This window comes from the organism of the source record quoted next, unplaced genomic scaffold, assembly GCF_019419815.1.
Source record: "Pyrus x bretschneideri cultivar Hongxiangsu unplaced genomic scaffold, Pyrus_bretschneideri_v1 Contig46, whole genome shotgun sequence".
In the NCBI taxonomy this organism is placed as follows: domain Eukaryota; kingdom Viridiplantae; phylum Streptophyta; class Magnoliopsida; order Rosales; family Rosaceae; genus Pyrus; species Pyrus x bretschneideri.
In genome coordinates this window covers 1,852,432-1,868,572 of record NW_025999783.1, presented here as the reverse complement: position 1 = coordinate 1,868,572, position 16,141 = coordinate 1,852,432, and the positions used below count along the sequence as shown (strand labels likewise).

The window sequence follows — 16,141 nt, the reverse complement described above, 5'->3', positions numbered from 1 at the left end:
TTAACTTCGATTTTCTGCTTTTGGGCCCAAGCCTAAGGGTGAAGATGTTAAAAAATAGATAATATTTTCTTTTTCTACTTTTCCCGTTGAAGACTTTGAACGATCTGGAGGATTTTGGGATTGTAGGGTATTTCAGTGAAGTTGTTACCCTGTATGGATTTGGCATGGAAAATTGATTTTCACACTCCATTTTCTTCTTCCGTACACCCTTCTCTATTATTAGCCTTTCGAATGAATAAATCAAAGAAAAATAATGGGGTATAAAGTAACAAGCACGCGCATCTGTACAACACATGCACGTGGAAAATTCCTGTTGAAATGTGGAGGGGTGCGGAAATCATTTCCTGATGAAACGCGAAATACGGTGATGAGATATTGGTATAGATCACACAAAACAAATGACTGAAAGAAAAGGTAAAACGGGAAACCTTAAGCCTGGATAGCAATTCATATTCCTCGTCGATGAAATTTCAAATCACATGCACACGAGATCTTAAATCTGGTACGAAAACAGATACACAGAAAGCCTTTACTATGGAATCAACTCATTTACACAATGTTGTTAAAGGGGCAACAAATTATGGAAGTAAAAGCCTAGGGTCAAAACTGCTAAGGAATGCGGGGGAAAACCTCGTAAACTCGAAAATCAGGACAAGCAAAGCTAATATACAAAGAATGGTACAAAATGAGGGTGCTACTCTACATTTTTGGGTATATACCTAAGGTTGTTTGGACAATATACAAAGGGTGACTAAGAAAATAATATGTTCCCACCCCATGAATAAGTCACTTCTCGGTCTTCGACCCCTTCACTACCAACACACACAATCAATGCAAACTTGACTTGGAATGGAGGTTTGAAAAAGGACCTTAGAGCGAGTTAGCAACCTATTATTGAGGAACTAAAGCAAGTTGGAGACCTAAAAAGAATTGGAAAGTGTTGAATGAGAAGAGGAAGTTCGAGGAGGACCTCGAGAAGAGTTTGAAGATTCTACAAAGTTCTCGAGGTCGAGTAAAGGCTTTAATCTTCTCTCTACCTCATTGCTCTGTAGGTTTATCTCCTCCAAAACCATAGACAAAGCAGAGTTGCAAGACTCTTCATCCCTGAATGCTAGGGTCCATCTTCCATCAACCAAAGCTTTTGTCTTTGCTTTCCCGTAGGCACCATATCTAGCAGGCTCCACAAACGGTAAAGTGGAGGGACGGATTCGCAAGTGTAACCATCTGGAATGCTTATCATCAGGTTTTGGCTGAAGGCAATAACAAGAAGACATTAGATACATGTAAAACTACAGCTTCCTTGAAAAGTTCGAAATTTAAAAGTAAACGAAATCATAATTACAAACCTTCAATAGAAAGAATCTGGTACTGCTTACCAATATGAACTGTGAAGAGGAATACCTTAGGAGTAATATACATATTGAACATGGCATACGTTTAAGAAACTATAAAATAAAATAGGAATAAATCTAAACGAAGCACTGATGCTATAAATGACCAACAAATACGTTAAACCAAGGAAGAAAACGGCTAATAGAAAGCACTACAGCTGTGTAACTTACATTGGTACCGGCCAAAGGTGCAACCATACGAACAACTCCATAAGGCTCCTTTAAGGGTAACTCCTCAGCTAAAACAACCCAGCCAGATGCACCCAAAGAGATTGCTAGGAAGGAAAAATGACGTTCTTTACCCCTCTCAAACGCAATTCTACAAGGTACAGCATCAACTGCATATGCCAGCAACAGCGAATTAATCAAGAAATTCTCCATGTTCTAGAAATAAAATAATGGTACAAAGTTGGGCATGGTGGCTGTAACTTGAATTACCAGTTGTATGTGCTAAAAGTTAAAAAAAATATATATATTTATGTAGGCATGGATATGTGCAGGATAGAGAACTCACCAAGTCTTAGCTCAGTGCCAAGCTTTGGACCTGCAGCATCTAGGCCAGCACTTTGTGCACGGGAATTTTCAAAAGCATCAGCTGGAGGTTTAATAGGAGGTTTCTCGGGCAAAGTTCTACCAAGTGAGAAAATTTGAAGTTGATGTAGGATTACAAACACCTGAAGTAAGATAAAGATTAGGACCAGAACAAAGTTTCAGGTACCACCGCAAAAGACGAATGTATGACGTGTTTAATGCATTTGTTATATAATTCTATAATTTGGTCCTTTTACTATTTAAGAATTCTAATAGAGTACCAACTACCAACACAAACCTTGACCAATTCACACATCCTTTCACCAGCAGCAAATGATGAATCACTTGTGATACCATCTATCAGAAAAAACAGACGCATTAACTGAAAGCCTACTCAAAACAACCGTGCAGGTTTCAAAATCCTTCAATTCAAAAATCCACAACAGGTCTTCAGTTCTACCTTCAGACGAGAACCTCTGAGATGACAACAGAATACACTTGGGCTCTTTCTGAGGGGAGGAAGCCTCTATTGCTACAAATTTTCGAAAACACATCAGTAAACATTCAAACAACCAATTCATTAGTCATTACAAAACATGACATGAATTACCCCTCTTGCACCGTTTCCATTCATCGCAGAGGACTGTTACAAGAAGATCCGGCCAGACTCCTCTAGTCTCCATTAGAAGAGCACTAGCACAGTTCTTATATGAATCCTGTATGAGAAAAATGGTATAAGTAGACATTGTCATGTTTATTATATATAAAAGTTTAGATATAGATTTTTGAATAAGAATAGGAGATTATTTTTCTTATTAGGACTTGGGTCTATGCATTGTTGTTCTATTCATGTGGAAATCTACATCTATACTCCATGGATGGAACGAGAGATTTGCAAACAGTTTGTCTACGATTGACTTCTCATGCCAGGTCAAATTTCCATAGTGGGAGAAACATTGGCCTACGCCTAAAATGAGGAAAAATTCTATCAATAAATTTTAAAATTTCAAGAAACAAAGGTCCCCCCTTAAGTGGCGCCTCCTAATTCTACAAGGCATGGGAGATGGTACAAAACCACAAATAACAGACAAAAGGATCCCCTTGCCATTAATTAAGTCTTACCAGCATAGCATAAACTTTTATAACATTCACAAATATTGCATAAAGAAAGAAAAACCAATGTAGGAACCTGATAAGAAAAAGATTCGTACCACAAAATTGGCTTCACTAGATGGTTATGTTAAACCCAGTTCGAACGATGTGTAACTGTGAAGACAGAAGAGTGCCAAATGTCCTAGTACTTAAATTCATTTCACTAAGAAATGATTTCTACTCAAGCTTGAATCAACCAAATAATATACCAACAGAAGTACCATACATATACTACAAGGCCCTTTGTAGACCTACACAACCGCCACCGGCACAGCAACTTAAAGAGGCAGCTACTAATTATTACCATTAAAAAGCTAAAACATTTTGGGAAAGAGTAAAATATAGTTAGTCCCTGAACTTGGAGCCTAGTTTAGAATTGGTCCATGAGCTAAAAAACCGTTATTTGATCCTTGAATTTGATAAAACTTACAGAACCAGTCCTTTTGATCAACACCGTTAACAACTCCGTCTAAAATCGCCATGTGACACGTACATGAGCTTCACAATAGGGGTATATCAGGAAAAACACCAACCATTTGACGTAGAAAGTTGACGTGGTGCTGCTGCAAATCTGCTCGTGGGGGAGTCGTGGAGCTATAATTGGGTTTCAAGTCCCATGTGCTAAAGAACAGGTCACATCTTCAAATTTGCACATTATTCAGGGTGCAACTGGATTGGGTTGGGTTGTGTGGTAACCGGAGAGGTGGCTCCAGGTCGGGTCTCAAGGGGGACTTGTGTGTCAGAAGCTTCGGAGTCATCTCCCATCTTAAAATATGCTCACACTTTTATTCCCATGCGGTAATCAAAGAACAAGGAACCTTGCTCATGAGATTCACGATTGCAGATTTTTTATTCGAGGTTTCTGTTTCTTTTTTTTTTTTTTTCTGAAATTTTCCATGCCGCAGTAGCAAGGGGAGTGCTAGCTAATTTCATGGTTCATGTTGCACCTCCTCCAAATCCCCCTCCATACTGAGGGTGGATTCTTTCCATTTTAGATCAAGAACCAACGCCATTTGATACCATACCATGAAATCAAAGACAATAGTTCAATCTGATACTCTTTCTTATTGTACTTCATTAAGAAAGAAAATAAAACAGCTCATTAATTTTTTTGCTCTCCATCGTTCTCTTTTCTTCTTCAAGATAGCTCCCTATACCCTTATAATGAAGCTCATGTGACGTCACGTGGTGATTTTAGACAGAATTGTTAACAGTGTCAATTAAAAGAACCAGTTCTGCATGTTTTATCAAATTCAAGGACTAAAATTAACGGAATTTTAGTTCAAGAACTGTGGGACCATGATTTTCCAAATTTGGTTCCAACAAGAACCAATTCTAAACTAGGCTCCAAGTTAAGGGAATAATTCTATATTTTACTCTTTTGGGAAAAGAAGAAAAGAAGATAATTCTGTCATACGAAATGAAACTTAGTAAAGAAGATATGATAATGCTATTCTTATATCATTCCATAAGAAATGAAAACTTACATTCAGCATCTTGAGATGATGGCTGTTAAACTCTGCCCTGCTATAAGGAAGTAACTGGCGCAAAAGCCAACCACCATACCATAATGTTTCAGCAGATATATTTGAACGGCAAAAAAGACTGACCAATGCATCAAGCACCTAGGTAGCACACCCAGAAATAAAATTAGGTTGCAAGTTTCAAAACAGGTATATTGTAGACTGCAATTCAATTGAATAATACAAGGGGAAAATGAAGCTTTGTGTGTACCACTTATTGTATAAATGCATCCACAAATACACTCTTATTGTATAAATTTAGGGATTAAAGAGAACGAATGAAATTATGCACATAACAGCTGGCTCACATCCAAACATCTTAAACTTATGGAACAGTGGTTAACAAGAACAATGTAATCTTTAAATATGAAATCATGACTTTAAACCAGAACAATTTAATATAATTTCAAAACAAGAAATCATGAGTTTAAATCTCTTCGGATACGGCCTCACAATCTGTCAAATTTTAGTAGCCTTGACTCTCCAGTGATATAGACAGACCCTCGCATGATATGAAGTGTTAGAATATATAGTAGTAGTTGGCTCACATCCTAACAGCTTAAGCTATTGGAGACAGTGTAAGCGACTATTGACTCTAGCTCTATGTGTCACATAAGGACCTCTCCGACATCACTAAGCCCACGTGTAAACCAACAAAAGTTGGGTGGATCCAGCTGCAGACTCATAAAATCTTGCGACCATTTATAATTTTGACAGTTGACTACTGTTTGCCAAAAGCTTAAGCAGTTAGGATGTCAGACTAACTATCATTTTATATTCTAACTATGCCTACGTGTCAAAAACCCTAAAAGAATCTCCTAATCAATGGTTAAAGAACACAAGACTGTAATATAGTGAATTAAGTAAAATCTTTGCAAAACAAACCAAAAGAAATAGAAGTAAAATTCAAATCAAAATGCCATGCCTGAGGCTAGTTTCCTAAAAGTTCTAAAAGATGCAACCGCCACAAGTCACTGGGGAGTGAGAGTTATTTAACATATAAATGATCTCAAAATAATCATTGGTTTGCATTGAGAGCTTTTTGGTGCTTCATCTTATTTAGTTCACCAAAGTTAACTTTAACTTGGCCTATTTTTTAACCAAGAAGATTCAACAAGGCCAACCATTTGACAGAAACTGTTTTGAAAGTTCAACATTCAATTAAATTCAAATTTTTTACCCCAATTACCTGAAATCTATGTACTCGAGGACTAGCCCTCACTTCCAGAGAAGAACACAACAGTCCAAACTGTTCCTGCAGATTACAAAAAATATAAAGTTAACCAACCAATGAAGGAATTATCATGATAGACAACAACTCACAATGTAAACATACCATAACCTCAAACAAAAAAATTCTAGAACTGGAAACCATTTAACCTTTATAAGCTGTGAACTTGATGAATAACCATAACAATTTAAAACCAAGTGTTACTACATAATGATAGCTCAATTGTTAATTTATGTACCCGCTTTGAAATCTTGGAACCCTTTATATAAAACAAGGCGACTTAAGCTTTATAAAATATATCATACTAGTAAAACATGGCTTTCTGAACTTGTAAAACCTCTGGCAATGACAGTGCACAAAATTTCTCTCTACATAGTAAATATAAAACTTGAAACCTAAGTTCTTTAAACTGCACTGAACAATTGGATAGAAATGAAAACACATTCCTGTACGCAAATACAAATGAGTCACTGACGAAATCTCTAGTACTGAAACATTTTTTTTCTGTTAGATATAGACAGGAAATATATGAGAAAAGGATAGATGAAGGGTGTTGGAAAAATTGTGTATGGTGTTACAGAAAATAAAAAATAAACAGAAAAAGTTTTGGCTTCATTCTTTTGCCTTTATTTCTCCCTTCTCCTTCCCTCCCACCACCTTCTTCACCTCGCTTTTCCCCCACTGTAATTTCCCTCTTCCTAACAAAAAACTAATAACGAAAACAAAAGGTTTCTTTTTCCTCGAAAATAAAACAAAAACTCAAAATGTTATCAAACAAGGAAGATGTGAGTTAGCCCAGTTGGCAAGGGCAATGCATACACCACCTTGCACCCGAGTTCAAATCAAATAGATTTCTTTTTTCCTTGGAAACAAAACAAAAATCAAAAGGTTATTAAACAAGGAAGATGTGAGTTAGCCCAGTTGGCAAGGGCAGTATGTCCACCACCTTGCACCCAAGTTCGAATCCCACTCCCCACAGGTTAGAATAGTATAAATTAGTTTAGACCATCACTCATCATAACCTTTCCATTTGTTCCCACGAGAGAGAGGGAGGGGGAGACCATGACTACCTTAAGCTTTTGTAGAGAACTATCAAGCTCACTACCACATTCAATACCATCTTTTGACGAGCTATCTTCTGAAGAAAAAAGTTGCTCTTCTCCTGAGACTTCACCAACCAAAGCTTGCTGCAAGAATAAAACAAAAAATGCATTAAATTGCATACTAATCAATACAGTAACATTTTCTTTCGTATAATTTAGATAGTCAGAGTAAAAGCATCAAAACCTCAAAAAGGGAATACATAGATTAAGATACCCAGAAGAATAACCAAACATTGAGGCAGCGCATTGCTCTGGATATGAGTTTTAAAACAAAGTGGTGGTAAAAACCCAGGCCAATATCAAGTAATTCAGAAAGCAACATATGCAGCGTGAATTTTATACACACTCGATTACACAAAACACTTAGACATCCTTTTTAAGGTATCATTTTTTTTCCATGGTTATAACTTTTGTGAGTTAGTAAGGAGATAAATGAAAAGAATTGTAAATGAAAATAAGGAAATTAAGAAATTATTCCTCGATAGTGACCTAATTTCGAATAACTAGAGGAATAATGAGATCTAAGATTCTTGTCTGAATTCCTTGGATGGAAATGGGACAGCACTGTCGCATATATGGACAAAAAACAAATCACTGCTTAATAAAGAAGGCGGCAGAATGGACCTTAGTCGCAAAAGAAGTCTGTACAAAGCAAAAGAAAGGAAAAGAAAATGCACGAGACGTATGACTGCACAAACAATTCCAATACCTCAAGCAAGTCATATTGTAATCTGGGGACATTAATTGGTCCTACCTAAGTCTCCTTTTTATCTTTTGGGGTATATAGTAGTGGAAAACCAAATCAACTGCTGAAGCCAACCATTCAAAACCAAAGTGGCCAGATTAGTTCTACTTTTGTTGTTTTTATAAAGTTTGACTTGGTGTTTCAACTTCCAAAATTGAATTCTGCTTTGGTTTTCAAAAATTTCAAAAATATGTAATCAAGCTGACTTGAAGGATGCCACTTATAGGTCTACCAAATTACATACAATAATCCCTCTATATTAGCATTCACCTAAGCCAACTAACAGCTGCTTTACCCTTTTAATATGTCATCTACATCATCAAGAGACAAAGATACCAAACATTCTAGTAACTCTCTTGGTCCTAGGAATTTTACTTATATACTCGTATCCCAAGCAGAAAAGTATCACAAAGTAACTTTACAAAGGCATACCAGCAGAAGTTTCTTATGCTGTTTGCGTTGAGGAAGAATTCCAAGAGCATCTAGCATTGATTCATCCAATTCTACAAAGTGGATATTTGGTAAGAAACAGTTAGAAGAAGCATTGTTGCGAATTTGAAAGAGGGGATTTTAGTAAGAAACGATGACAAGAAGCAGATGTGTTAATTTGACAGAAGTATATTCTGGTAAGAAAGTGATAAGAGCCGGTTGCTACGAAATCTGCATATCAGCAATATAACCTTTTGTCTGCAGTAAAGTAGCTAGTACACTCAACGAACCAGCAACTTGTATATCATCCCCACTCGCAATATAAGAAATCAAAGCCTCCCTACACAGATGATCAACATCATGATAAACAATAAACAAGACAGTACAAAGGAAACAAGTGAAAAAGTTAGCCATAAAACACAATTCTGCTCATGACTCATAGAAGTTCAAATATGAAAAAGAACCTAAGAGCTGCGTGTCTATCAAAGAGCCATGACCACTCCTTTTCATGGTTGTATCCTTGAAACTCAAGCTCCATCCTATATTCAAAATGATGAGATGGAGCCCAAGAATGGCACTAGTAGTCTAGTAGAAGCATATAAAAAGGATATTTCTGTAAAAGATTTAGTTAAGACACACAGCTCTAGGTTGGATTGAATGGTCAAAGAAAATTCATGAGAAGATCCCAATAATTTATGAATAAGTATGCATGTAGCAGACCCAAAAGATCTAGGATTAGGCCAATTCATTTGAGTGATGTTACTGAGATTGTTTGACAGAATTACATGTGCATGGATTCAAACTCCAGAGATGATCTAAAGAGTTTAAGGCTTGATTTCCTTGAACAGTTATCAACAAGAACAGAGCCTTGTTCAAAGTTCTAACTATAATCGAGAGTCACGAACCAAGAGTTCTTAAATAGCCTCTATATCTCAACAAAATTAGTAAACCAAATCAACAATAACATTCTCACTCAGAATTCTATAATTAACTGCGCAATCAAAACTCTGATGTCAGCTGTAATCAATGTTATTACGTTACCTCAAAGACAAATGAAAATCACAATAATCATATTCTCTTTGGGGAGAGCTTGACAAGTTTGGCATGTCATCTCTTAATATTCCAACACCTTCCTTGGTATTACTGCCTGGTGGTTGGCTTTCATGTGCAAAACCATGGAAAGGCGTACAGCCATTTGGTTTAGCTCCAGACTTTGGAAAGAAAGAATCCAACGGAAAGAAAAGAGCAGCACAAATGGTATTTGCCAAATCCTTGATTTTCACTATGTGCAGGATGCAACAAACCAAGTACAAAGACGTGGCAGCACCAATTTGTATCCCCTGAATTTACAGGCTACCAAAGGTTAAATAAGAGCATGTTGCATTCTTATAATTATGGAATAAGAAAAATGGGTATGTATCCATACTTCCACAGCTCTTATTGTAAGTGAAGGAAGAAGCAGCGGGAATATCAAAAGCTTCAAGATGTTATCTGTAATTAACCTCCCAACATCAGGAATTCCTGCAGAAATAACATCGCTAAAATAGTAGAGATTGTCCTCGATCTCATCAACAGCAGCAGAAATTAATGCGGTTGTGTCTGCAGACTCTGCACCCGGATTTCTGTTTCATCATTCCAATAAAACTTTTCAGAGAAAATAAATGCATTCTTCTAAAGTAAAATCAAAATATAATTATGACTCTTACTTCATAGAGTCTGAAACCAAGGCATTTAGATTGATGCACTGCTTTTGGAAAAATGTAACTAGGTTTGAAAAATAATCTGCATGAGGAGCACTGGTGACGTATCTGTTGACACTTTCATCTCCCACTGAAAAATCACATCAAACTTTCATGTATCAAAATAAGTTGCACAAAACAAATTTTAAATCTGAGAGAGGGAGAGAGAGGACAGGGGGGAATGAAGCTTTTTAAGCAGAGAGGGAAAAACTGAAACTCACCATGATAAACATTAAGCGTCAAAGCCCGTATGGCAGTGCGGACCATGCTCTCCTCATGAAAGGCAAAACGTATTGCCTCAACATAGAGTGGAAATGAAACCACTTCATCCTAAAAGGAGATACATGCATGGCTATCATTTATGAAACTAGAAAATAAAGAGATTAACTAATGGATGTATACTTTACATGCAAAATTTGTAAGTCATTGCCGGCAAGCAATATAAATTTGAGGCGTGATGGGTAAATAGCCCTCCATTCCTCATACTACATCTCCCTTGTACATGAATGTATTTTGTAAAAGTTGAGGCCATTCGAAAGGATCTATCCAATATTGACGTGTAGTTTTTCATCCTTTGTAATGAAATTTACTACCTAGAGCTACCTTTTTTTTTTTTTTTTTTTTTGAGAAGACCACCTAGAGTTACTTATAACGTCAGAAAATGACAACCTATATATGGTTGATAGACAAGTTATTAGGTATCTTGGGTAATAATAAATTAGGAATCTTGCATTCAAGTCATTAGGTATCTTGGGTAATTTTTCTTCATAATAATGAATAATAAGCCATGTACTTCATATTAATAAATAAACAATAAAAAGAAAGAATCATTACTTACATTTTGAGTCTTTACAAGCAGAGAAATTGTATTCCTGTCTAGCTTCCCACTTATTGCTCTTTGCGGACCATACAGTGGAATCAAACAACATAACCAACCAAACATGTCAGAAAGGTACTGTTTGAAGATAAGTTGTAAGGATATGCAGTAACCGTAAGCATCAATTACCAAAAGAACAACAAAGAGACCAAAAACAAACCTTAAGAAGGATATGTAGTATGACAGTAGCTCTTCATTTTGAAAGTCAAATGCAAACGTTATCAAGTAGTTCATATGTTCATTACTGAACATGTAGTCTGCAAAGAAAGTTGATTGATCAAGGCACCAAATCTATCAGCACGCCATCACCAACTGGAGCAACTAGAGAAACTGAAAATTATCTGGTTCTTTCTTCAAATGCAACTTACATATAGCGTGTTCATTTTTTAGGTTCTGGATCATAATGCTGATTGTCTGTAGCAACTGAAGTGACACAGTCATAGTTCTGCTAACCTTCAATATACGTACAAACTCTCCCATGACTTGCTTCTCCATGAAAAATCTACAAAATTGACAGAGCATTATGAAACGCTAGCAATATGATATGTACATCCAGCAACACTAAGCATTGAGAAATCTTACTCAAAAAAGGTGGAGTCATGCTGGTCTCCATACGTTATTAACTCCGCAATGGATCTCAGCGCCTCAATAACGAAATCCTTTAAACAGACTACATGTCGGTACATTGAGGAAAAAATTCTAATAACATAATTCAGCTGAAAGAGGAAGAAAATGGACTCCGGTTACCTTGTTTACGTCATTCACAATTTGAACTTTTATCAGCTGATCAGTTAAATACCTGCTCAATTAAAACAAATGTATATAGAAAATATATACCACCAAAACACCAATAGAGGTTCAAGATTGGAAACACATCGAAAGGAAAAAATGTGATTGAAAATAAGGATCTATTTGACGAGAGACTAAAGAAATAGGATCTTAGGATATTAGGTACTATGTATTAGAAAAGCACAAGTACTTTAACCAGAAACATACAAGCAGATTCTTATAGATTATGAAACAGAGTCTTTGATAATACAAGTAAAGGTTAATAATTATATAGCATATACTTGGTTATGGTCACATTTCTACTAATTCATATTCAAATTTTTCAAGATCTGGCATGACTGTAGCTTGTTTCAAACCTATAACTATACCAAACGAATTCCTTAAATGAGATCTTGATTCACGGGACATAGATCAAACATGGAAGATTGAGATACTCATTTAAGGGTACACTGATGGCTTACAGTTACTTGATAACAAAAGTTTTTACTAAAACACAGTGTCATGTATTGCAGAACCTAAGGAGGTCTCGTATTTAGTGTTTATGTAATTTTGTTTAAATTCGCATCTGAAACTATACTCTGTGTGTGTGTGTGTGTGTGTGTGTGCACAGAGAGGGGCCTGCGCCCCTCCTCGTCATGCTACACCAGTGATAAAAAATCATCCTACAATTAATAAGAAGTGAACATGAACATCAAAACAAGAAGATAAAATCTTTACTCAGTTCCAGCTTATGCATTTGATTTCAAGGTCTAGTAAGTTAATTGTAGGCCATTCGTAAATCATCATGAACCGCTTCCAAATCAAGATTCACCTTCACCAGGCTAGTCATGGAGCAAGCAGTATTCTTCATTATCGATTATTTACAACTTTAAAATGTAGAATAGTATACGACTTGGATTTTAACTAGCTTTCCACCTTATCTTTACAGGCTCCAGTGGAGACCCAGAGGGTTAAAAATGCCTGCTCTCCTACCCTAGATGAATTAGTTGTGGCAAGAGCGGCTAGTTCACTAGCTGATAGAGATGAAGATTCAACTTTGTTTTCCAAAGAACATTCAAGCAGGTGCAGCATGCCATTTACACAAACCCTGTATCATGGTATGCTTCCCCTATCTCTCAAGTACAAAGTGTGTGTGAAGATAAAACTCCTTTCACTAATGCCAAGCTGGAAACCGCTCGTAATTTTCAATTCAAACATTCGGTATCATTCGGTAATTGTCAATTCAAACACTCGGTATCAATTCAAACATTCGGTATCCAAGTTTCTGGCAACCAAGAACAGCACCGCTTTAAACTCAACTCACTCACTGAACTATAAACCAAAACGATTGGATACCAGCAATGTTAGGTTCTGTCGACACTAATTCTAAACTGAATTTTCTACTTCCCTATTTTCCAACCACTTTTCTCATAACAATAAACCAAAAGGAATCGCCTTTGCACCACATTAACTCTGAGAGTCCAAATTCAAATTCAAAATTCAAATTTTCAGTCACAACACAATCAAATTAATCAAACCAAACACGCAGCAGACCCTTAATTCCCTTAATTAACCATAAACACCAACTAAATAATCCCCAAAACCAACAAAAAAATTAAAATTAGAGATAAACCGGGCTCGAAATCAATGACAAACCTGAGCTCGTCTAAGGAGAAGCGATCCCTGGACTTCCAAAACGAAAACCACATGATTTGAATTCTTAATCGTTTTTCCCTGCGGAATTTATCAGATTGGAGCGAGCTCACTGTTGGAATTCATGGCGGTAGGGATTTCTAAGATCGAAGATGAACGGAATGGTTTTATAGAACATCGAGTTGCAGAGCAAAGCAGCTTCGGAGGAGGGAAGAGAGAGAGAGAGAGAGAGAGAGAGAGAGAGAGATGTGTTTGTTTCTGATCGGGAGAAGGAAAGCATGAAACAGAAATTTTGCCAGAAAGGCCTGCGGAGCTGGCGGCAACACTGGGTCGCCGGGTTCTGGACCGGGTCTAAATTTTTTTCTGGGCATGCCTATGGGTTCATTTGCTCGGTTCTTTAAAGGCAGGGTTTGGGCCGGTTGACATCTTTTTTTTTTCGGCCGAGCCTTGGGAATTTTGTGATTTGGATCCTTCTTCATGACTATTAAATATAAAATTTTTGTTAAGAGATATTCGTTGCTTTACCCCCTAAATTTGTAAATTTTCTTCTGAACTTTTATTTTCGAATTTTCTCCTCAACTACCCCTCTTAACTTTTGCAATTAGACAAATCTCCCATGTTGTTAGATTTTCGGATTTCCATCCAGCACATGAGAGATTTCCAAGAGTAAATGACTTATTTTCTCCCTCACTAACATCCATCCACGTTCCCTCCCTTTCATCTGTTTGAAATTAATTACTAGTGAGGGGCGCAATGACTTCTTTATCCTCAGAAGTTTCTCACGAGAAACACTTGACAAAGATGAATAGAATATTGGATGAATTAAAAGTTCATGAGAAAAATTGACAGTCTTGCAAGCTCATGGGGCAATTAGTAAGTAGCTCATGTTATATTATCTCTTGACACTCAAGAAATTAATGAAAATTTTCCTTCTAATTATGCACTTGCATGAAATGAGAATAAAAGAGGACACTCTTCAAACCCTTAAACACAGTTGCATCCTCTTTCACCTTCCACGTTTTAAGGATTAATGAAAACTTTCGAAGAATGAATGACTAAGATGTCTGGGGAGCTTCAAATTAAGTATGCCAACGATTTTTCCCAAGTATTGCATGTATTTTCACACTTCTAAAAATTTATACATTTGAGTTTTATTCTGCATTTTAGCACCGAACACATACGGTTCGGTAGTTACATAGCAGAGCAAAAGTTTTGAAAAAAAAAAAAAAAAATTGGAAAACGGTCGACAACTTCCTACTGAACATTATTAAGCGTATTTGACAGTTTCATACCGAACCACTGGAGAACATTCGGCATGTCAGGGTCGAACAATTTGCATGACCAACAATGGTTTTCCCATGCCAACTTGAAATCTTTAATATTAACCAATACGCAATCTCAAAATTTTATTTTATTATTATTTTTTTTTTTTTTTTGGTCAAAAGATACTTCATTAACAAAACAAGCAGATACATATTTAGAGGTCCAAATCCAATATCCACATAAACAAAATAATGGACCTCAAAAGTAACCTAAAGGCCCAAACAAAGTTTTGAGCCCACAACAAAGAAAATAGACACCCAACCCTAAAGGTGTTCTTCTAGCGCCTTCTTCGATACCACTGCAGCTCCTCCGACGATCTCAAAACACCACCACCAACCATACCCATAACTAGCACCTCAGAGGTAGAAAGAAAAAGGATCTCTTCTTCCGGCAAATAACATCTCATCAAACACGACCACCAAGTAGAAGAAGTTTGTGGGGATACCACAAACAACACTACCGGATTCAGCAGACAGAGAAGGAGGTGGTGTAGTCACCCAGAGCCGGTGTAAACACCAAAGCTCTACTCACCTTCTCAAATGATGACTGCAACATTTCGCAGTCAAAATTAGTTAAAGATCGGATCCGAGGTGAAATCGATGGAAGGCATGTGAAGTTCATGTGGATGGGTGTGTAGATGAGTGGTTTTGAAAGTTGGATGTGTGGATCTAAGGGAAGGAGAACAAAGATAGTTGGTGGTGAGAAGGCAAGACAAAAACACGAAGAAAAACCGGGGAAAACTAATAGAAAGAAAAGAAAAAGCACACAAAGAAAGAGGATTTCCACCGACCCTCATAGCGCGTTTACTAACCCGTAATCGAAATGAGAATAAGGAATCCGATTTCGATTACAAATTATACATGTGTTTACTAAAATTGGGAGGAATCAAAAGTGTGCGGGGTCCACACAAAAAATGGAATCCAATTCCTGAAATTGGAGGATTTGGATTCCTAACATATACAAGGTATTTAGATTCCAGATTAATCAGAATGATAATTTTTTTCCCTTTATGCCCTCACTTACTTTCATTATTTTCAAGATTATCCTTTTAACTCTAGACTTATTTTTCTGAAAATGCTCCTAACAATTTCTTTTCATGTCCTTCTAGCTCATTAAGCAAAATTCTATTCTCATTTATATTATGCACAACTCCATAAATATACCGAAGAGAAAAAACTACAACTTGAGCGAGAAAATTTAGATATTAAAGTCAATACTTAAATTTATAAAAAATAAATAAACAAAATCATTTTAGTATGTCTATGAAATAAAAAAGCAATTTAATTTTTTCTTACTATTATATACCATATCAAATTTTATTAAAAAAAAGTACATAAAATATTTGATTTGAGACAAGGACATTTTAGCAATCATACTGGTTTATATTCTGATTCTGCTAAATTAGTAAACAGCTTTATGGAATTGTATTTCGATTTTAGGCAGTTTTAGTAAACAACTTCAACATGAATCTGATTCTGATTCCACCTCAATGCAATTCCTCCTTAATTCAATTCCTCTCAATTTGATTACGGATTAGTAAACACACTATTAAAGGATTAGGACCAACGGCAAGAAGAGAAAACAAGGTTTTGTACTGCTCTCACACAGAGAGAATAAGCTCTCACCCTCAAAGAGAGAGTCTCTCACACCCGGAGAGAAAATAAGTTGGTCGTGGA

The 16,141-nt window shown here is 36.4% G+C and overlaps 1 protein-coding gene across 3 annotated transcripts; it reads right to left on the bottom strand.

Moving 5' to 3' along the window:
• Positions 1-500: 500 nt before the first annotated feature.
• On the bottom strand, positions 501-13,414 carry LOC125469845 (protein TRANSPARENT TESTA 9-like). 3 transcript variants are annotated; one of them, XM_048567797.1, is made up of 22 exons: positions 13,146-13,414; positions 11,469-11,520; positions 11,304-11,380; positions 11,090-11,223; positions 10,882-10,978; positions 10,683-10,740; positions 10,066-10,174; positions 9,812-9,935; positions 9,532-9,727; positions 9,147-9,445; positions 8,357-8,445; positions 8,109-8,179; positions 6,899-7,015; positions 5,787-5,852; positions 4,562-4,699; positions 2,533-2,638; positions 2,383-2,454; positions 2,221-2,279; positions 1,906-2,065; positions 1,563-1,729; positions 1,347-1,385; positions 501-1,250 (listed from the first exon to the last, which is right to left on the bottom strand). In XM_048567797.1, the coding sequence occupies exons 1-22, from the start codon at positions 13,196-13,198 to the stop codon at positions 921-923; spliced, it is 2,613 nt and encodes an 870-aa protein (XP_048423754.1). In that variant the 5' UTR covers positions 13,199-13,414; the 3' UTR covers positions 501-920. The 3 variants fall into 3 exon arrangements, with proteins under 3 accessions (XP_048423754.1, XP_048423755.1, XP_048423756.1); XM_048567799.1 differs by having other exon boundaries at positions 1,107-1,250; positions 1,347-1,401; XM_048567798.1 differs by lacking the exon at positions 1,347-1,385 and having other exon boundaries at positions 13,146-13,413.
• Positions 13,415-16,141: the final 2,727 nt, after the last annotated feature.

Coding starts and splice junctions, on each gene's coding strand:
- LOC125469845 (XM_048567797.1), bottom strand. CDS start 13,198: ATGTGGTTTTCGTTTTGGAAGTCCAGGGATCGCTTCTCCTTAGACGAG. Junction 10,979..11,089: donor AAAAAATGAACACGCTATAT/GTAAGTTGCATT, acceptor CTTTCTTTGCAG/ACTACATGTTCAGTAATGAA. Junction 5,853..6,898: donor GTTCTCTACAAAAGCTTAAG/GTAGTCATGGTC, acceptor TGTAATCTGCAG/GAACAGTTTGGACTGTTGTG.